The following is a 21903-nucleotide window of genomic DNA, read 5'->3' on the forward strand; positions in this document are numbered from 1 at the left end:
TCTGATGGGTGATCTTTTTTGTGCAGTATGGTGCTTTTTTCAGCTATTCTGATGTAGATTTGTTGCTCTGTTTGTGATCATTGTCCTATACTATGATCTAGCTTAGGCCAAGCTTTAGCTTTTAGATTGAAGGCCTTACATTTGACTCTAGAATATTTTGATATTTAGAGGAGTTCATGGTCAACACCATGATCACAAGGTGCACAGGTCATGTAGCCTGAAAACAGACACAAATTATCGCCCCTAAACCACCGTGCTGAACAGTTGGTATGAGGTGGGTTATGGGCTCAGCTGGTGAGGTGGATTCTCTCATAAGTTAGAGTGAGCAACATAGATGGAAGGCGATGGTACAGCAGGCAGGACAAGCCAAACAGCACGTGGATCAGCGAGAGGCAGGACAGTGGAGGACAGAGGGATATACTATATGACATGGAGCAAATAGAGTTTATGTAGACAAGAACAGTAATTTTATAGTCAGCTCAGTACTTACAGCAATGGAATAGTTAATGGCAGAGTTGTATGCAATCAGCAAATGAATGGTTAACTGCAGGCAATAGTGATAAACAGGCAAAATGGATACTACAGTGGATATAAAAAGTTTACACACCTGTGATGAAATTCAAGGTTTTTGGCATGTAAAAAAAAATCCTACCAAGAAAAATAATTTCATAACTTTTTCTACTTTTAATGTCGCCCATAATCTGTACAATTTTTTAAGGGGGAAAAAGAAAAATAAAGAGGTAAATTAATGTGGTTGCATAAATATGCACACAGTTAAACAAATACCTTTCTGAAGTACCCTTTATTTATGGCAGCATTTAGTCTTTTTGGGTCCAAGTTTATCAGCATGGCACATAAAGCATTGAACAATCTTTTCCAACTTTTCCTTGCAATAGCTCCACATCTGTCAGATTGCGTGGGCAGCTCCTGTGTACAGTCATGGCCAAAAGTTTTGAGAATGACACCAAAATGATATTTTCACATGATCTGCTGGCCTCTGGTTTTTATTAGTGTTTGTCTGATGTTTCTATCACATACAGAAATATAATTGCAATCATATTATGAGTACCAATAGGTTATATTGACAGTTAGAATGAGTTAATGCAGCAAGTCAATATTTGCAGTGTTGCCCCTTCTTCTTCAAGACCTCTGTAATTCTCCCTGGCATGCTCTCAATCAACTTTTGGACCAAATCCTGACTGATAGCAGTCCATTCTTGCATAATCAATGCTTGCATTTTGCCAGAATTTGTTGGATTTTGTTTGTCCACCCGTCTCTTGATGATTGACCACAAGTTCTCAATGGGATTAAGATCTGGGGAGTTTCCAGGCCATGGACCCAAAATCTCTATGTTTTGTTCCATGAGCCATTTAGTTATCACCTTTGCTTTATGGCAAGGTGCTCCATCAGGCTGGAAAAGGCATTGTTGGGCGCCAAACTGCTCTTGGACGGTTGGGAGAAGTTGCTCTTGGAGGACATTCTGGTACCATTCTTTATTCATGGCTGTGTTTTTAGGCAAGACTGTGAGTGAGCCGATTCCCTTGGCTGAGAAGCAACCCCACACATGAATGGTTTCAGGATGCTTTACAGTTGGCATGAGACAAGACTGGTGGTAGCGCTCACCTCTTCTTCTCCGAATAAGCGGTTTTCCAGATGTCCCAAACAATCGAAAAGGGGATTCATCAGAGAAAATGACTTTGCCCCAGTCCTCAGCAGTCCACTCCCTGTACCTTTTGCAGAATATCAGTCGGTCCCTGATGTTTTTTCTGGAGAGAAGTGGCTTCTTTGCTGCCCTCCTTGAAACCAGCCCTTGCTCAAAGAGTCTCCGCCTCACAGTGCGTGCAGAAGCACTCACACCAGCCTGCTGCCATTCCTGAGCAAGCTCGGCACTGCTGGTAGTCCGATCCCGCAGCTGAAACAGTTTTAAGATACGGTCCTGGCGCTTGCTGGTCTTTCTTGGGCGCCCTGGAGCCTTTTTGACAACAATGGAAGCTCTCTCCTTGAAGTTCTTGATGATGCGATAGATTGTTGACTGAGGTGCAATCTTTGTAGCTGCGATACTCTTCCCTGTTAGGCCATTTTTGTGCAGTGCAATGATGGCTGCACGTGTTTCTTTAGAGATAACCATGGTTAACTGAAGAGAAACAATGATACCAAGAACCAGCCTCCTTTTAAAGTGTCCAGTGATGTCATTCTTACTTAATCATGACTGATTGATCGCCAGCCCGGTCCTCATCAACACCCACACCTGTGTTAATGGATCAATCACTAAAACGATGTTAGCTGCTCCTTTTAAGGCAGGACTGCAATGATGTTGAAATGTGTTTTGGGGGTTAAAGTTCATTTTCTGGGCAAATATTGACTTTGCAAGTGCAGTAATTGCTGTTAAGCTGATCACTCTTTGACATTCAGGAGTATATGCAAATTGCCATTACAAAAAATGAAGCAGTAAACTTTGGAAAAATTACTATTTGTCTCATTCTCAATACTTTTGGCCATGACAGTACAGTGCCCATTTCACGTCACAAACAGATTTTCACTTGGTGTCAGGGCTGGCTCTGGCTTGACCGTTCCAAAGCTTTGATGTTTTTCTGGTGAAGCCACTCTTCTTTTGCTGATTTGGAAGTTGCTTAGGGTTGTTGCAGAGGAATTTTACTTTTCAGCACTACATCTTAAGTTTTATAGCAGAGACTTGAAGGTTTTGTTGCAAAATTGACTGATATTTGGAACTGTTAATAATTCCCTCCACCTAGACTAAAGTCTCAGTTCCAGCTGCCAAAAAATAGCCCCAAAGCATAATGCTGCCTCCACCATGCCTCACTGTGGGTATGATGTTCTTGGTATGATGTTCTTTTGGCGATGCACAGTGTTGTCTTTGCGGCAAACATATATTTTGGAATGATAGACAAGAGTTCCACCTTGGTCTTTTCAAACCATAAGTTTCCCACATGTTTTTGGTAGACTTGATGTAGAATTTGTTAAAACATAGCCAGGTTTGGATGTTTATTTAAGTAAAAAAAGGCTTCCATATTTCCACTCTACCCCACAGGTCAGGCATGAAGAATAAGGGAGATTGTTGTCACATACAGTACACAACCAGTACTTGCCAGGATTTCTTGAAGCTCCTTTAATGTTGCTGTAGGATTCCTGGCCGCCTCCCAGACCAATTTTCTTTTTGTCTTTTCATCAAAGTTAGAGGGACGTCCAGTTCTAGGTAATGTTACTGTTGTGCCAAATTTAAGCCACTTCTTGATGAATGTCTTCACAGTGTCCGTCGCAGATCTAATGCCTTGGAAATTGTTTTGCACCCTTCTCCTGATTGATATCTTTCAACACTGAGATCTCTTTGCTGTGTTGTCAGCTGTTTACACAACATGATTTTTGCTGTAAAACGCAACTAAGAAAATGTCAGGAAAATCCTCCTACAACAGCAAGACTATATATGGGGTTAATCAGAATCCCGGTAAAAGATGGCAGCTGTGCAATGACAATTATAAGAGGGTATTCACACTTATGCAACCACATTATTTTATTTCTATTTCCCCCCTCCAATTGATTTCAGTTTGTCTCTCAAATGATTTGTACAGATTATGAGTGACATTAAAGGTGGAAAAAGTTCTGAAACGGTTCTTCTTGGTATGATTTTTTTAATTTTGAAAAACTTGGCATGCTAACAGGTGTGTGTAAACGTTTTTATATCCATTGTAGCTTCCAGAAAAGAATATACACTGTTAAAGCTGCGTAACAGTGTGAACAGCACCATTATTACCAGAGAAGAGTTTGTTATGCTTACAGCAGATGAATGGCTAAGTGCAGAGCTGAGCTAGGAGGTAAATGCAGATAGATGATAAATAAGCAGTAACTCACTGGATAGATGATAAGCCAGCTGAAAGAAGGATGGTATAGCAAATTCCTGAAGAACAAATGGTAACTCAATGCAAAGCTGGTGGAAACTCAGGCAGCACATACAGATTTGGCCTTAAAAGGTTTTGAATGATGAGGGCAAAACAGCACGCCAGGTTACTTGAAAAATCTGGAGTGGACTATAGGAAAGAGATGTGACCATAGTAGGTGGGAGCATGGCCGTGGACCTAGAGCGGAGACAGGTGAGTAACAAGGCATATGTGCTGATGTGCGGTGTTTGATTTTAACCAACACAGCACATTATGGACAAATATCCCTACTTTGGTCTTGTCTGTCCAAAAGACATTCTTCTTGAATATTTGTGGGGTGTTCAGATGCAACTTTGCTAACTTTAACAGTGCTGTTATGTTCTTTTTAGAAAGAAGATGCTTACTCCTGGCAATCCTTACAAACAAGCCATACTTGTTTTGTTGTACTTTCATGAACTTGCACTTTTGACAAACTGAAGCCTTTAGAGTCTGAGCTGTAGCTCTTGTTTTTTTTTTTTTTTTTTTATAATTTCTTTGAACATTGTATGGTCAGATCTTGGGGTGGATGTGTTGGGACCGTCCACTCCAGGCGAGATTGTCAACTGTCTTTAATGTTTTCCATTTGTAAATAATTATTCTCACTGTAGAATGACTGACTGTATAAATTATTTAGAAATTACCTTATAACCATTCCGATGTTGATGGGCAGCAAAAATTGCTTCTCTAAGATCATTGCTGAAGTCTTTCTTCCTTGGCATTGTGTTAACACACGACTGAAAGATCCATGCCAACAAATTGCCAAAACTTCTGCTTTTTACAGAAATTGTCACACTGGCTGATGAACAATAAATCAGTATCACCTGGCTGCTACTTACGCTCTTAATTCCTATGGTAGCAATAAGGGTGTACTTAATTTTTCACCCAATGCCTTCACATTTTGGCCTTGTTTTGATAAATAATGCTACTGCGTAATTTGTTTTGTGCTGTTCTTTATCTGAAGTTGGATTTACCTGATTTTAAGACCTTTTCAAGACCATAGTTTTTTTTATTATGTCCTGATACGTAAAACCATAGAATTCAAAGAAGGTGTACTTAGTTTTTTCTCACGACTGTACATAGATACTGTACATGGAGAGATACTATAGCTAGATAGATATCATATGCTGGTTCTTCTTCCTCTCCTCTTCTTATTACTGTTGGGGTTCCTCAGGGTTCAGACCTAAGCCCCCTCCCCTTACTGCAGGGGTTCCTCAGGGTTCAGTCCTAGGCCTCCTCCTCTTACTGTTTGGGTTCCTCAGGGTTCAGTCCTAGGCCTCCTCCTCTTACTATCAGGGTTCCTCAGGGATCAGTCCTAGGCCTCCTCCTCTTACTGTCGGGGTTCCTCGGGATTCAGCCTTGGCCTCCTCCTCTTATTGTCAGGCTTCCTCCTGTTACTGTTGGGGTTCCTAAGGGTTCAGTCCTAGGCTTCCTACTCTTACTGTTGGGGTTCCTCAGGGTTCAGTCCTAGCCCCCATCCCCTTACTGTCAGGGATCCTTAGGGTCCAGTGCTAGACGCCCTTCCCTTTCTGTCGGGGTTCCGCAGGATTCAGTCCTAGGCTGCCTCCTCTTACTGTCAGGGTTCCTCAGAGTTCAGTTTTAGGCCTCCTCCTCTTACTATCAGGGTTCCTCAGGGTTTAGTCCTAGGCTTCCTTCTCTTGCTGTCGGGGGTTCTTCAGGGTTCAGTCCTAGGCCTCCTCCTCTTACTGTCAGGGTTCCTCAGGGTTCAGTCCTAGGCCTCCTCGTCTTACTGTCGGGGTTCAGACCTAGGTCTCCTCCTCGTACAGTCAGGGTTCCTCAGCGTTCAGTACTAGGCCTCCTCCTCTTACTGTCCGGGTTCAGTCCTAGGTTCCCTCCTCTTACTGTCAGGTTCCTCAGGGTTCACTCCTAGGCAGCTTCCTCCTCTTACTGTCGGGGTTCAGTCCTAGGCCTCCTCCTCTTACTGTCAGGGTTCCTCAGGGTTCAGTCCTAGGCCTCCTCGTCTTACTGTCGGGGTTCAGTCCTAGGTCTCCTCCTCGTACAGTCAGGGTTCCTCAGCGTTCAGTACTAGGCCTCCTCCTCTTACTTTCCGGGTTCAGTCCTAGGTTCCCTCCTCTTACTGTCAGGTTCCTCAGGGTTCACTCCTAGGCCGCTTCCTCCTCTTACTGTCGGGGTTCAGTCCTAGGTCTCCTCCTCTTACTGTTGTGGTTCTTCAGGGTTCAGTCCTAGGCCTCCTCCTCTTACTGTCAGGGTTCCTCAGGGTTCAGTCCTAGGCCTCCTAGTCTTACTGTCGGGGTTCAGTCCTAGGTCTCCTCCTCGTACAGTCAGGGTTCCTCAGCATTCAGTACTAGGCCTCCTCCTCTTACTGTCCAGGTTCAGTCCTAGGTTCCCTCTTCTTACTGTCAGGTTCCTCAGGGTTCACTCCTAGGCAGCTTCCTCCTCTTACTGTCGGGGTTCAGTCCTAGGCCTCCTCCTCTTACTGTCAGGGTTCCTCAGGGTTCAGTCCTAGGCCTCCTCGTCTTACTGTCGGGGTTCAGACCTAGGTCTCCTCCTCGTACAGTCAGGGTTCCTCAGCGTTCAGTACTAGGCCTCCTCCTCTTACTTTCCGGGTTCAGTCCTAGGTTCCCTCCTCTTACGGTCAGGTTCCTCAGGGTTCACTCCTAGGCCGCTTCCTCCTCTTACTGTCGGGGTTCAGTCCTAGGTCTCCTCCTCTTACTGTTGTGGTTCTTCAGGGTTCTGTACTAGGCCTCCTCCTCTTACGGTCAGGTTCCTCGGGGTTCAATCCTAGGTCCCCTCCTCTTACTGTCAGGTTCCTCGGGGTTCAGTCCTAGGTCCCCTCCTCTTACTGTCAGGTTCCTCGGGGTTCAATCCTAGGTCCCCTCCTCTTCTCCCTATACACCGCCCTTATTGGACAAACCATCATTAGATTCGGTTTTCAGCACCGTTTGTATACTGATGACACCAATTATACACATCGTCTCCTGACATCACCCCTGCATTTCTACAGATGCCAGTGATTGTCTGTCCGCTGCCTCTAACATTATGGCCTCCCTATATCTGAAACTGAATCTTTCCTCCCTCTACTAACTTAACTAAACCCAATAATTCCATTTCTGTGTGGGGTTCTACCATAATTCATTCACTAACTGAGGTGGACTAATGCAATAAAATATAACCTTTATTCACATTTGATAAAAATTGATTTCCAAATCCACGGTGCCATTTACAGTCCATCCACTATAGCCCTGATACATCCATCAGGTCATATTATGGATATAATACAGGGTAAATGCACCCAGGTGTCCTATATACATCAGTCAGTCTGCCGGTGCCGCAGACGGTAATATACAATAGTGCAGGATTAAGGACTTTTCTACTGTTTATATTACAGAATTATACCAAAGTATCTTGTTGGTGCAATGGTTAACCTGAATGATATTTCACTATTAATGAGAGATTAGTCTGATATTATTGCACTAATACCCTCTCAATATATAATTCACTTTAGGAATATGTCACGATGCTCTTATTACCTATAAAGCACCACTTCCATTACCTGGAAAGACCCTAACACAGGTGTGAACCTAAAAGCCTGCCCTATACATATACTCCTATAATTAATGATATCAGAGCAGAACTAGTAACAGGCATCAGGTTTCCAATACATCTAGTCCATGTGTGCAAAACTTTGGGCACCCTGCATGGTTGGTACCTAGTAGCGCCCCCCTTTTGAAAGTATCACAGCTTGTAAACATTTTTTGTAGCCAGACAAGAGTCTCTCAATTCTTTGTTTTTCATCCATTCTTCCTTGAAGAATTCTTCCAGTTCTGTGAGATTCCTGGGGAGTCTTACATGCGCTGCTATTTTGAGGTCTAGCCACAAATTTTCCATGATGTTCAGATCAGGGGACTGTGAGGGCCATTGTAAAACCTTCAGCTTGCGCCTTTTGAGGTCGTCTATTGTGGGTTTTTTTTGTGTTTAGGATCATTATCCATTTGTAAAAGACATCCTCTTTTCACCTTCAGCTTTTTTACAGATGGTGTAATGTTTGCATCAAGAATTTGTTGAAATTTCATTAAATCCATTCTTCCCTCTACCCGTGAAATGTTCCCTGTGCCGTTGAGTGAAACACAACCCCAAAGCATGATTGATCCACACCCATGCTTAATGGTTGGCGAGATGTTCTTCTCCTGAAATTCTGTGCCATTTTTTCTCCACACATACAGTGGGGACAATAAGTATTTGATACTCTGCTGATTTTGCAAGTTTTCCCACCTACAAAGAATGGAGAGGTCAGTAATTTTTATCGTAGGTACACTTCAACTGCTGGAGACAGAATTGAAAAAAAATCCACCCTGGGATCAGTTACAGGACAATAGGCAAGCAGCTTAGTGAGAAGACAACAACTGTTTGCACAATTATTAGAAAATGGAAGAAACACAAGATGACTGTCAATATTCCTCATTCTGGGGCTTCATGCAAGATCTTGCCTTGTGGGGTAAGGATGATTCTGAGAAAGGTCAGGAATCAGCCCAGAACTACACGGGAGGACCTGGTCAATGACCTGAAGAGAGCTGGGACAACAGTCTCAAATATTACCGTTAGTAACACACTACGCTGTCATAGGTTAAAATCTTGCAGGGCACTCAAGGTCCCCTTGCTCATGCCAGCACATGTCCAGTCCCGTTTGATGTCCGTCAATGACCATCTGGATGATCCAGAGGAGGCACTGGAGAAGGTCATGCGGTCAGATGAGATCAAAATAGAACTTTTTGGAATCAACTCCACTCGCCATGTTTGGAGGAAGAAGACGGATGAGAACAACCCCAAGAACACAGTCCCAACCGTAAAGCATGGTGGGGGAAACATCATACTTTGGGGGTGCTTTTTTGTAAAGGCGACAGGATGACTGCACCGTATTGAAGGGAGGATAGATGGGGTCATGTATCACGAGATTTTGGCCAATAACCTCTTTACCTCAGTAAGAGCATTGAAGATGGGTCGTGACAATGACCCGAAACACACAGCCAGAGTAACCAAGGACTGGCTAAGAAGAAGCATTTCAAGGTCCTTGAGTGGCCTAGCCAGTCTCCAGACCTAAACCCAATAGAAAATCTTTGGAGGCAGCTGAAACTCAATGTTGCCCAGTGACAGCCCAGAAAATTAAAAGATCTGGAAAAGATCTGTATGGAGGAGTGGGCCAAAATCCCTGCTGCAGTGTGTGCAAACCTGGTCAAGAACTACAGGAAACGTCTGACCTCTGTAAGTGCAAACAAAGGTTTCTGGACCAAATATTAAGTTCTGGTTTTCTATTGTATCAAATACTTATGTTGTGCAATAAAATGCAAATTAATTATGTAAAAATCATACAATGTGATTTTCTGGATTCATTTTTTTTACGATTCTGTCTCTCAAAGTTGAAGTGTACCTACGATAAAAATTACAGACCTCTCCATTCTTTGTAGGTGGGAAAACTTGAAAAATCGGCAGTGTATCAAATACTTATTTTCCCCACTGTATCTTTGATCATTGTGGCCAAAGAGATCTATTTTCACCTCATCGTTCTACAGGAGTTGTTTCCAACATGCACCAGGCTTTGCATACTTCTGACACTTAATTTTATGGTGAGGACGCAGGAGAGGTTTTCTTCTGATGACTCTTCCATGAAGGTCATGTTTGTGCAAGTGTCTCTGAACAGTAAAACAATGCACCACAACTCCAAAAACTGCTAAATCTTTCTGAAGGTCTTTTGTAGTCAAGCGGAGGTTCTGATTTGCCTCTCTAGCAATCCTACGAGCAGGTCTCACTGAAATTTTGCTTGGTCTTCCAGACCTTATCTTGACCTCCACTGTTCCTGGTAACTGACATTTCTTAATTACATTTCGAACTGAGGAAAGGGCAACTTGAAAAAGCTTTGCTATCTTCTTATAGCCTTCTCCTACTTTGTAGGCCTCCAACATTTTCAGAGTGCTAGGCAGCTGCTTAGAAGAACCCATGGCTGCTGTTTTTTTGGCATAAAGTTAGAGGAGGCTGGGTTTTTATAAAGCTGGGAAATTTACATCACCTGGGCTTTCCTAACGATGATAGTGAACAAACCATAACCCTAACAGGCTAATTAAGGTCTGAAACCTTGGTCAAAGTTATCTGAGCACACAAAGCTCCAAGGGTGCCCAAACTTTTGCATCGGCCCATTTTCTCTTTTTTTGTAATTTTTAAAATGTAAAAGATGACATCTTTAACTTTAGGCCTTTTAGAGATCATTTCATCTTCAACTTGCTTAACTGTTCACAATAACAGTAATTTTGATCAGGGGTGCCCAAACTTTTACATGTCACTGTAATTATATTTGTATTTCGCCACAACATGTTTCGCCCCCCAAACACACAAGGTGGACACATCAGGAGGCCATCACCCTAATACATTTGTGCTAACACACATATTATTTGTAAGCACAGGAGCATTAATGTTCACTCATTTCTACCATTACTTCCCAGCAGCACTCTGTCTTTGAGGTCTATTTGACTCAGATCTTTCCTTTACTCTCTATATCCGATCACTCACTCGCTCAAATCTTTTCTTACCTCTGACTCTGCAGAACGACATTCTTTCTGATTAATTCTCATCAGGACTACTGCAATTTTTCTTCTAATCGGTCTTCCTTTTACTGAACTCTCCCCTCTCCAATCTGTCCTGAAGCAGCAGCCAGGGTTGTATTTCTGTTCAGCCATTACACTGGTTACCCATCCACTACCGCAATGCTTCCCCAACTCCGGTCCTCAAGAGCCACCAACAAGTCAGGTTTTTAGGCTCAGTATAAACTTCTCTTGCTCACCCACAAAGCTCTCCACCACCCTACATCTCCTCCCTCATTTCTGTCTACCATGCTACACGTAATCTCCATTCCACTAATCATCTAAAATTAACATCCTCCCACTGTTATAATACAAACCTTCCACTCCTGTCTCCAGGGCTTCTCTCATGCTCTACCAGTTTTCTGGAATGCACTACCCCAGACAATATGGTTAATTCCCGGTTTATTGCGCGCCCTGAAACGATTTTCTGTTTCCACACCCTCCATGCACCTCGTAGTACTTTGTATCTGGACATATACCGATACTGGCTGGTGACGGGTTATTCCAGCTCTACTTTTCTTATTAATTATACTGATGATACATGACAAGCACCTATCTCCTTATAGATTGTAAGCTTGTGAGCAGGGCCCTCTTTCTTCTATAAATTGTACACCTATGTGTTACTCGATCTTTATTGTCTATACGTGTCCACTCTGAATTGTAAAGTGCTGCTGAATATTTTGGTGCTACAGAAATATAAATGACTAGATGGTGGCCCGATTCTAACGCATCGGGTATTCTAGAATAGGTATGCGGCCGACTGGGTGCAATCAGCAGAGCTGTGTTTAAATGTAGCGCCAAAATCGCTGATTGGTCGCGGCCGGCAACCGCGACCAATCAGCAAAGCGGTGTTTAAATTTGGCGGCAATATCGATGATTGGTCGCGGGCGGCGGCCGCGACCAATCAGCGAACCGTGTTAGTGAGGACTGGAGAGCGTGTTTAAATTTGGCACCAAAATCGCTGATTAGTCGCGACCAATCAGCAGAGCGGTGTTTAAATTTGGCACAAAAAGCGCAGATTGGTCGCGGCCGGTGGTTGCGACCAATCAGCAGAGTGAGGTTTAAATTTGGCGCCAATACTGCTGATTGGTCACGGCCGACAACCGCGACCAATCAGCAGAGCAGGGTTTAAATTTGGCACCAATAACGATGATGGGTCGAGGCCGGCGACCGCGAACAATCAGCAGAGCAGGGTTTACATTTGGCCCCAATGCTGCTGATTGGTCACGGTCGCCGGCCGTGACCAATCAGCAGAGCGTTGTTTAAATTTGGCACAAAAAACGCAGATTGGTCGCGGCCGGTGGTTGCGACCAATCAGCAGAGTGAGGTTTAAATTTGGCGCCAATCTCGTTGATTGGTCGCGGCTGGAGTCCGCAACCAATCATCAGAGCGTTGTTTAAATTTGGCGCCAATCTCGCTGATTGGACGCGTCCGGCGTCCGCGTCCAATCAGCACAGCAGTGTTTAAATGTGGCGGCAAGATCGGTGATTGGTCGCGGCCGCTATTTAAATGTGGCGCCCAAATCGGTGATTGGTTGCGGGCAGCGGCCGCGACCAATCAGCAGAGCGGTGTTTAACTTTAGCGCCAAGATCACTGATTGGTCGGGTATGGAGAGCGCGACCAATCAGCGAATCGTATTGGTGATGAGCGGGGAGCGGAATCGTATTAGTGAGGACCGGGGAGCGCCGCTGCCTGTGCGGCTACTTCCGCTGCGAGAACCCGGGACATGAGCGGGCGCTCGGAGCAGAAGTATCCCGACCCGCAGTACCGCTCCCCGGTCCTCCCTTCACGCCCTAGCCGCTGATGTCCCCACAGTATCCGCATGGTGTTACAAAGGTCCGGACATTTGTGTTAAAAATCGCTGATTGGTCGCTGGCGCTGCTCGCGACCAATCACCGATTTGGGCGCCAAATTTAAATATCGGCCGCGACCAATCACCGATCTTGGCTCCACATTTAAACACCGCTGTGCTGATTGGTCGCCGACGCTGGGCGCGACCAATCACCGATTTTGGCGCCACATTTAAATTTAAATAGCGGCCGCGACCAATTGGATGTCAGTGCCGCTCCCCGGTCCTCCCTTTACACCCTAGCCGCATGGATGTCAGCGGCGCTGCCTGTGCGGATACTTCCGCTCCGAGAACCCGGGACATGAGCGGGCGCTCGCAGCAGAAGTATCCCGACCCGCAGCGCCGCTCCCCGGTCCTCCCTTCACTCCCTAGCTGCTGATGTCCCCACAGTATCCGCATGATGTTACAAAGGTCCGGACATTTGTGTTAAAAATCGCTGATTGGCCGCGACCAATCACCGATCTTGGCTCCACATTTAAACACCGCTGTGCTGATTGGTCGCGGCCGATATTTAAATTTGGCGCCCAAATAGGTGATTGGTCCTGGGCAGCGCCAGCGACCAATCAGCGATTATTAACACAAATGTCCGGACCTTTGTAACACCATGCGGATACAGTGGGGACATCAGCGGCTAGGGTGTGAAGGGAGGACCGGGGAGCGGCGCTGCGGGTCGGGATACTTCTGCTGCGAGCGCCCGCTCATGTCCCGTGTTCTTGCAGCGGAAGTATCCGCACAGGCAGCGGCGCTGACATCCAATTGGTCGCGGACGCTATTTAAAAGTGCCGCACAAATCGGTGATTGGTCGCTGTCTTGGCCCGCGACCAATGACTGATCTTGGCATCAAAGTTAAACACTATTGTGCTGATTGGTCGCGGACGCTGACCGCGACCAATCACCGAATTGGGCGCCAAATTTAAATATCGGCCGCGACCAATCACCGATCTTGGCTCCACATTTAAACACTGCTGTGGTGATTGGTCGCGGCCAATATTTAAATTTGGCGCCCAAATCGGTGATTGGTAGCGGGCAGCGTTGGCGACCAATCAGCACAGCGGTGTTTAAGTTTTGCGCTAAGATCAGTGATTGGTCGGGTCCGAAGACCGCGACCAATCATCGAATCGTCTTGGTGAGGACCGGGGAGCGTCGCTGCCTGTGCAGCTACTTACGCTGCGAGAACCATGGACATGAGCGGGCGCTCGCAGGAGAAGTATCCCGACCCGCAGCGCCGCTCCTCCCTTCCGCATGGAGGTCAGCGGCGCCGGCGGTCCTTCCGCTGATACCGGCCGGGAGATGAGCGCCTCGCGCCGCTCATCTTCCGGCTGCATCTCCGTCCCGCAGATGGGTCCGGCGGTCAGGTTCCTTCTGCTGTTGCCGGCCGGGAGATGAGCGCCTCGCGGCGTTCATCTCCCGGCTGCATCGCCGCTCAGCTCCGTCCCGCAGATGAGCCGCTAACGGCCGCCATCTTTTTTCAGAAATCCCCCGGCGCTGATTGGCAGCTGCCGGACCAATGAGCGACGCGGGATTTCCTGGACAGACAGACAGACAGACGGGATAAGACAATTATATATATAGATTATAATCAGAGATAGATATTGGAGTGCAGTAATAACGGTGGACACACAGGGGCAGTATTGCTCCACGAGCCTCGTCTCCGGACACGTATGAGTGCCATATACCGCGCTCCTCCGGCTCCAGTATCCCCGATCTGTAGTGGAGAAGCACTTGCTCTTGTTGTGGTTCCGGTCCAGTTTACAGCTGGATATCTGGGATGTTTTACCTGAAATATCTGCAGGATGTTGTGTCTCTCCATGTACTTCAGAGATCGATCAAAGGGATCCTCATAGACCGGTGGGGTGTGCGGAGCGGAGCTCGCCAGGTGACTTATCTCTGTGATCAGGACCTTCCTGCCATCCATCTAGAAAGTGAAGAATAATAGGACGGTATCACTAAACTCTGACAGCAAGAACCTTCTAGACTATGAGACTGTAGCGGATATTTCTGATGGCACTGGCTCCTGACAATGGATAAAAAGAAGCATGAAAGAATAATATAAAGGAGCCGTATGAATCGTCCACTTGTGCGGTGTCTTTAAAGCTGAGTGGATGTAATACAGATATTTTCAGGCTCACACCAGCCCACCAGGACCAATTGTCCAGTGCGTCCATACAACAGCCAAGGAGTTAGATGAAAAAAGTCGAATAGAAAAGTCTGTAAACTCCGAGCTTCTCTGCCCCTTTTCTGCTTTGATTTGAGAGTTTAGAGACAGGATGGTTGCCGCGGAGAGGGTGTTTGACAAAGACATATACAGTGACAAGCAAGAGGGTAACAACGTTTTCACCTTCTGACTTTCAACAGGCTCCATATCTCACCATCCATTATGGCTTCCAACGTGAGACAATCATCATTTTATAGACAACCATCTTGGATATCTCATACGTAAATGTGACTTGCAACTATTTAGCATATGATTACTTATGCAGAGTCTCGTAATGTCACTGCATTGTTACTGTTTTGCTCCTAAAAATCTAAAAATTTAAATTTGTATTATTTTGTAAATCCACCTTTGGCTTTCAGCATTGCCTGGATTCTTCTTGCTCTCTATCAGATTCAAACATGTCTCTACCGACATCTGATCCCAGGTCTCTTCTACACATTCCCAAGGTTGGTGCATACTGATCGACTCACTTGGGTCTGTATACAGCTTTATCTTCAACTCTACCCACAAGTATTTGATTGTGTTGAGGTTTGGGGACTCTGGGGCCAATCCAGCACCTCTACTTCATTGTCATTGGGTCATTTCTTCGCCAACCTCGACGTATGCTTCAGGTCATTGTCCTGCTGGAACACTATGTCGTCCTTTTTATACCCATAGTACTCGAGTGTACAAAGTGACTCGCCTTGTAGGATTCTCACATATAGCTCAGTATTGAGACTACCATCAATCTTGGTCAAGTATCCAACGCCTTTGGCTGTGAAACAATCCCATATCACCAGGCTTCCTCCACCGAGCTTCAATTTCTCCACCCGTTAGCCCCTTTTTCCCTTCTTTCTTCCAGACCCATTTTCATCCATCAAAGCCTCGTCTATTGATGTTCACCTCATCGTTCCAAATCACCCGTTTCCAATCTTCTACTGTTCAGTTTTCGTACTTTTTTGCAAACTCGAGCCGATGCTTCTTATGACGATATTGAAGTCGAGGCTTCTTCACCTTTTTTCGGGCCACCATTCCAGACTTGTGTAACGTGCGTCGCACGGTGTTTGCATGGACGTCTGTGATCTCACTATTACGAAGCTTACGAGCCTCCTCCACTGCTGTGTTTATCGCGCCGGAACTGATGGACCTTGTGATGAGCCGACTTGTTGACTCCGATATTTTGCCTGGACGTCCACCTCTTGGCTTTTGAATGGATGGACGGACTTCATTTCGTAGTATTCCCACTGTCATGGCGCTCACATGATGCGCTTTGGCAATTTTCTTGGCAGAGAGACCGCTATGGATGAGCTGGATGATGCTGTTTCTCTTTTCTTGGGAAATCTTCTTCATGGCGGCTCCTCGATGCAAACCAGTGACCTTCACTTGGGAATCAACCTAATAACACACTGAGCTATTAGGGAATGTGAGAACAGGTTGTATTTTGTAGTTTACAGGAAGAAAAGGATTTATGTACCACCAGGAGCAAAACAGTAACAATGCAGTGACATGACAAGAATCTGCATAACTAATCATATGCTAAATAGTTGTAAGTCACATTTATGTATGAGATAGCCAAGATGATTGTCTGTAAAATGATGGGAGTCTCATGTTCCAAGCCGTAGAGGATGGTGAGATATGGAGCCGGAAAGTCAGAAGTTCAAAACATTGTTACCCTTTTGCTCTTCACTGTAGGTTGTTAGGCAGTGTTTCCATAGCAACCAGACTGTCTAAATATTGGAGAAAGTAGCTCGGCATTACTTACAACAGTGATTCCTAAACCTATTTAGAGTAGGCAATCCTAAATCAGCTAGAAAGCCCACAAGTTGGAGACCTACAAGATGTAATACAGGATGGTTGCTAAGGATATAGTGCCTGACAACTCCATAAGTGTTGTTAGCCAGTGTCTCCCTAACAACCCAGACTGATCCGTAATTACTAAACTTCTTAAGAAAGCCCAGATGTTAAAGACCTAAGAGAAGAGAGAGAGGATGGTTACTATGGACCAGGTGCTTGACAACTACATATATGTTGTTATGCAGTGTCTCCTTAGCAACCAGATTGTACTAGTTTAACAGGTAACCCCAAACCAGCTAGAAAGCTGATATGATGAAGACCGTGAAGATTAGACCAAATGGTTGCTCAGGACCACCCCATAACTGTTGTTAGGCAATGTCTCCCAAGCAACACAGAAAACTAGTCTGTAGCAACCAGTGATTCCTAACTTATTTAGATAAGGCTTCCCCATACCTGATATAAAGCCCACCCATTCAAGACCTGAAACAGGATGGCTGCTAGGAATCTTTTTAGACAACCATTTTGCCTCTAATGTCTCATCCTAGCAACCAGACTGTCAAAATATGGATGAAATCAGCTTATACCAGTGTTTTCTATAGATATTTAGGCCAGGTAGAAAGCAGATACGATGAAGACCTGAGAAATCAGACACAGGACGGACACTAGGCACTAGGTGTCTGACAACCCCATGTATGTTGTTAGGCATTGCCTCCCTAGCAACCAGAAGGTTTGACATGGGGGATAAGGTCTCTCCCCACCTTCGCAGGTCTCTGGTTTCCACTGTCCATGCCCTGGAATGGCAAACCGCCCAACATTAGATCTTAGCACCTGTGGGGTGACTTTAGGAAACAGTTACAATACATCTTTCCCATCTCACTTTGTACAATTAATCAGATTTTTCTCATCCTCTGCTCCACTCACATCCAGAGCTGCTGTCTGGACTTTCTTGCCTCCACCTTGTAGGTGGTAAGGTGTAGTACTTTCTACACCTCCTGCCATGCACCGCAGATGAGCACGCTCACTAATCCCACAGGCGGCGGCAGGAAGACGTGCGGTGGTCCCGAGTCCGGTCGCTGCAGAACGTGTGAGGTCAGCAGAGTTCTGATGCAGCTTTGGATGTGACATGAGCACGAGACTCCATAGTAACACAACTCTGATGATCGAGTGTCAAGTAAAAGTGACTCCGCAGACTGAGACCCTCCTGTCCAGTCTCGCCACACCTGCGCAGGTGGAGCAGAATGTAAACACCTCCGTGCTGCACTAAAGAGATTATCCTCATCCCGTGGAGTAATTCGGCGGCTGCTTCGTTCTCAGGGTCAGAGCGTGTCTGGAGAATGAGGAGGAATACAACTACTTACTGTACGCACCTCTGATGTGATTACCGCGCCGCCGTCCCCACGTCCTCCTGCAACTTCACTAATATGCTCAAATTGGATTTACGTTTCCATGTAATTCTCCATTCTGATGGTGAGGGAGTTATTCCAGATTATTTCTCCCCTAATAGACAAGTTCAGATTCCTTTCCCGAGTTATATCGGTTCCCATTGTAGGAAATGTGATTCACCCTAAATACATAGCAAATTCCCAACTAATAAAGACCCCTACACTAAAGTAGATCCCAGATGCCTAAAATTAAAAACAAACCATAGGTCAGACCCAGTGGCGAGTGGCGTACCGCCAATGGCGGCAGACCACGCCATTGCTATGGGGCCGTGAGCCGGGGGGGGGGACCCCGAAGCAGCCGGGGAACGAGGAGAATAGGTGAGTATTGTGAGGGAGGGAGGTCGTGGCGGCGAAGGAGCGGGACATACGCAGCAGCCGCTGCTGCAGCTACCACGTGTGCACGCTGCTAAAGGGACATGAATATTCCCTCTTCTCCACTCCCATGGGCGTGAGAAGAGGGAATATTCATTCTCTTTAGTAGCAGGCACGGAAGAGCGCTGAGTCGCAGCTCCTGCTGACAGTGCCCGCTACTAAAGAGAATGCATATTCACTCTTCTTCAAGCCCATAGTCCCGGCGTGGAGAGGAGTGAATATGCCGGCAGCTCACATCAGCTTCTGAGAGAGCACGTTGCTCAGATGCCAACATGAGCTGCTGGCAGACAGGAGACAGCAGCGCTGGAGCCGAGGTGAGGAAGGAAGGTGAGTACAAGTGTTTATTTTTTGGTGTGTGCAGTGATGGGACCACACACACCAGGATTGGGGGATGAGGGGGCAACACATACCAGGATTGCTGGATGAGTGGGCCCACACATACCAGGATTGGAGGGTGAAGAGGCCACACATACCAGGATTGAAGGATGAGGGGGCCACACATACCAGGATTGAGGGATGAGGGGGCCACACATACCAGGATTGATGGATCAGGAGGCCACACATACCAGGATTGAGGGATGAGGGGGCCACACATACCAGGATTGAGGCCACACATACCAGGATTGGGGGGTGAGGGGGCCACACATACTAGGATTGGGGGTGAGGGGGCCACACATACTAGGATTGGGGGGTGGTGAAGAGGCCACACATACCAGGATTGGGGGGTGAGGGGGCCACACATACCAGGATTGGGGGGTGAGGAGGCCACACATACCAGAATTGAGGGACGAGGAGGTCACACATACCAGGATTGGGGGTGAGGGGGCCACACATATCAGGATTGAGGGATGAGGGGGCCACGCATACCAGGATTGAGGGATGAGGGGGCCACACATACCAGGATTGAGGGATGAGGGGGCCACACATACCAGGATTGAGGGATGAGGGGGCCACACATACCAGGATTGAGGGATGAGGGGGCCACACATACCAGGATTGAGGCCACACATACCAGGATTGGGGGGTGAGGGGGCCACACATACTAGGATTGGGGGGTGAGGGGGCCACACATACCAGGATTGGGGGGTGAGGAGGCCACACATACCAGGATTGAGGGACGAGGAGGTCACACATACCAGGATTGGGGGTGAGGGGGCCACACATATCAGGATTGAGGGATGAGGGGGCCACGCATACCAGGATTGAGGGATGAGGGGGCCACACATACCAGGATTGGGGAGTGAGGAAGCCACACATACCAGGATTGGGGTGGGGGTGAGGAGGCCACGCATACCAGGATTGAGGGATGAGGGGGCCACACATACCAGGATTGGGGGGATGAGGGGGGCCACACATACCAGGATTGGGGGGGTGAGGAGGCCACACATACAAGGATTGAGGGATTAGGGGGCCACACATACCAGGATTGAGGGATGAGGGGGCCATACATACCAGGATTGAGGGATGAGGGGGTCACACATACCAGGATTGGGGAGTGAGGAAGCCACACATGCCAGGATTGGGGTGGGGGGTGAGGAGGCCACGCATACCAGGATTGGGGGATGAGGGGGCCACACATACCATGATTGAGGGATGAGGGGGCCACACATACCAGGATTGAGGGATTAGGGGGCCACACATACCAGGATTGAGGGATGAGGGAGCCACAGATACCAGGATTGGGGAGTGAGAAGGCCACACATACCAGGATTAGGGGATGAGGGGGTCACACATACCAGGATTGGGGGATGAGGGGGCCACACATACCAGGATTGGGGGATGAGGGGGCCCCACATATACTAGGATTGGGGGATGAGGGGGCCACACATACCAGGATTGGGGGATGAGGGGGGCCACACATACCAGGATTGGGGGATGAGGGGGGCCACACATACCAGGATTGGGGGATGAGGGGGCCACACATACCAGGATTGGGGGATGAGGGGGCCATACATAACAGGATTGGGGGATGAGGGGGCCACACATAACAGGATTGGGGGATGAGGGGGCCACACATACCAGGATTGGGGGATGAGGGGGCCCACACATACTAGGATTGGGGGGTGAGGAGGCCACACATACCAGGATTGAGGGATGAGGGAGCCACACATACCAGGATTGGGGGTGAGGAGGCCACACATACCAGGATTGGGGGAAGAGGGGTACCATACATACCAGGATTTGGGGATGAGGGGGCCATGTATACCAGGATTGAGGGACGAGGAGGCCTTGCATACCAGGATTGGGAGATGAGGAGGCCATATGTACCAAGATTGGGGGATGAGGGGGATATGCATACCAGGATTGGGGGATTAGAGGGCCATGTGTACCAGGATTGAGAGATGAGGGGTGCCATACATACCAGGATTGGGGGATGAGGGGTGCCATATGTACCAGGATTGGGGATGAGGGGGCTACACATACCAGGATTGAGGGATTAGGGGGCCACACATACCAGGATTGAGGGATGAGGGAGCCACAGATACCAGGATTGGGGAGTGAGAAGGCCACACATACCAGGATTAGGGGATGAGGGGGCCACACATACCAGGATTGGGGGATGAGGGGGCCACACATACCAGGATTGGGGGATGAGGGGGCCACACATACCAGGATTGGGGGATGAGGGGGCCACACATACCAGGATTGGGGGATGAGGGGGCCACACATACCAGGATTGGGGGATGAGGGGGCCACACATACCAGGATTGGGGGATGAGGGGGCCACACATACCAGGATTGGGGGATGAGGGGGCCACACATACCAGGATTGGGGGATGAGGGGGCCACACATACCAGGATTGGGGGATGAGGGGGCCACACATACCAGGATTGGGGGATGAGGGGGCCACACATACCAGGATTGGGGGATGAGGAGGCCACACATACCAGGATTGGGGGATGAGGAGGCCACACATACCAGGATTGGGGGATGAGGGGGCCACACATACCAGGATTGGGGGATGAGGGGGCCACACATACCAGGATTGGGGGATGAGGGGGCCACACATACCAGGATTGGGGGATGAGGGGGCCACACATACCAGGATTGGGGGATGAGGGGGCCACACATACCAGGATTGGGGGATGAGGGGGCCCACACATACCAGGATTGGGGGATGAGGGGGCCCACACATACTAGGATTGGGGGGTGAGTAGGCCACACATACCAGGATTGGGGGTGAGGAGGCCACACATACCAGGATTGGGAGAAGAGGGGTACCATACATACCAGAATTTGGGGATGAGGGGGCCATGTATACCAGGATTGAGGGATGAGGAGGCCTTGCATACCAGGATTGGGGGATGAGGAGGCCATATGTACCAGGATTGGGGGATGAGGGGTGCCATATGTACCAGGATTGGGTGATGAGGGGGCCATGCATACCAGGATTGGGGGATGAGGGGTGCCATACATAGCAGGACTGGGGATGAAGCATGCCATACATACCAGGATTGGGGGATAAGGGGTGCCATACGTACCAGGATTGGGGGATGAGGGGTGCTATAAGTACCAGGATTGGGGGATAAGGGGATGCCATACATATCAGGATGGAGAAATTTACCAGTAGCTGCTGCATTTCCCACCCTAGGCTTATACTCGAGTCAATACGTTTTCCCAGTTTTTTGTGGTAAAATTAGGGGCCTCAGATTATACTCGGGTCGGCTTATTTAAAATATACGGTATTTTAAAATCAGTGAGTATGTGGTG

At 47.5% G+C, this 21903-nt stretch overlaps 1 protein-coding gene across 2 annotated transcripts in view; it reads right to left on the bottom strand.

Moving 5' to 3' along the window:
* The window catches only part of TEX55 (testis expressed 55), a 74728-nt gene that overhangs the window by 23894 nt on the left and 28931 nt on the right, over nucleotides 1-21903 (bottom strand). For both annotated transcript variants that reach the window (XM_073668584.1, XM_073668583.1), the window contains exon 4: nucleotides 14167-14304. In XM_073668584.1, the coding sequence (XP_073524685.1) occupies nucleotides 14167-14304 (138 nt within the window). The remainder of the gene's footprint in view (nucleotides 1-14166; nucleotides 14305-21903) is intronic.

The sequence above is a fragment of the Phyllobates terribilis genome, unplaced genomic scaffold (genome assembly GCF_046119375.1).
Source record: "Phyllobates terribilis strain yellow unplaced genomic scaffold, ASM4611937v1 Scaffold_2__4_contigs__length_985480577, whole genome shotgun sequence".
Classification (NCBI taxonomy): Eukaryota; Metazoa; Chordata; class Amphibia; order Anura; family Dendrobatidae; genus Phyllobates; species Phyllobates terribilis.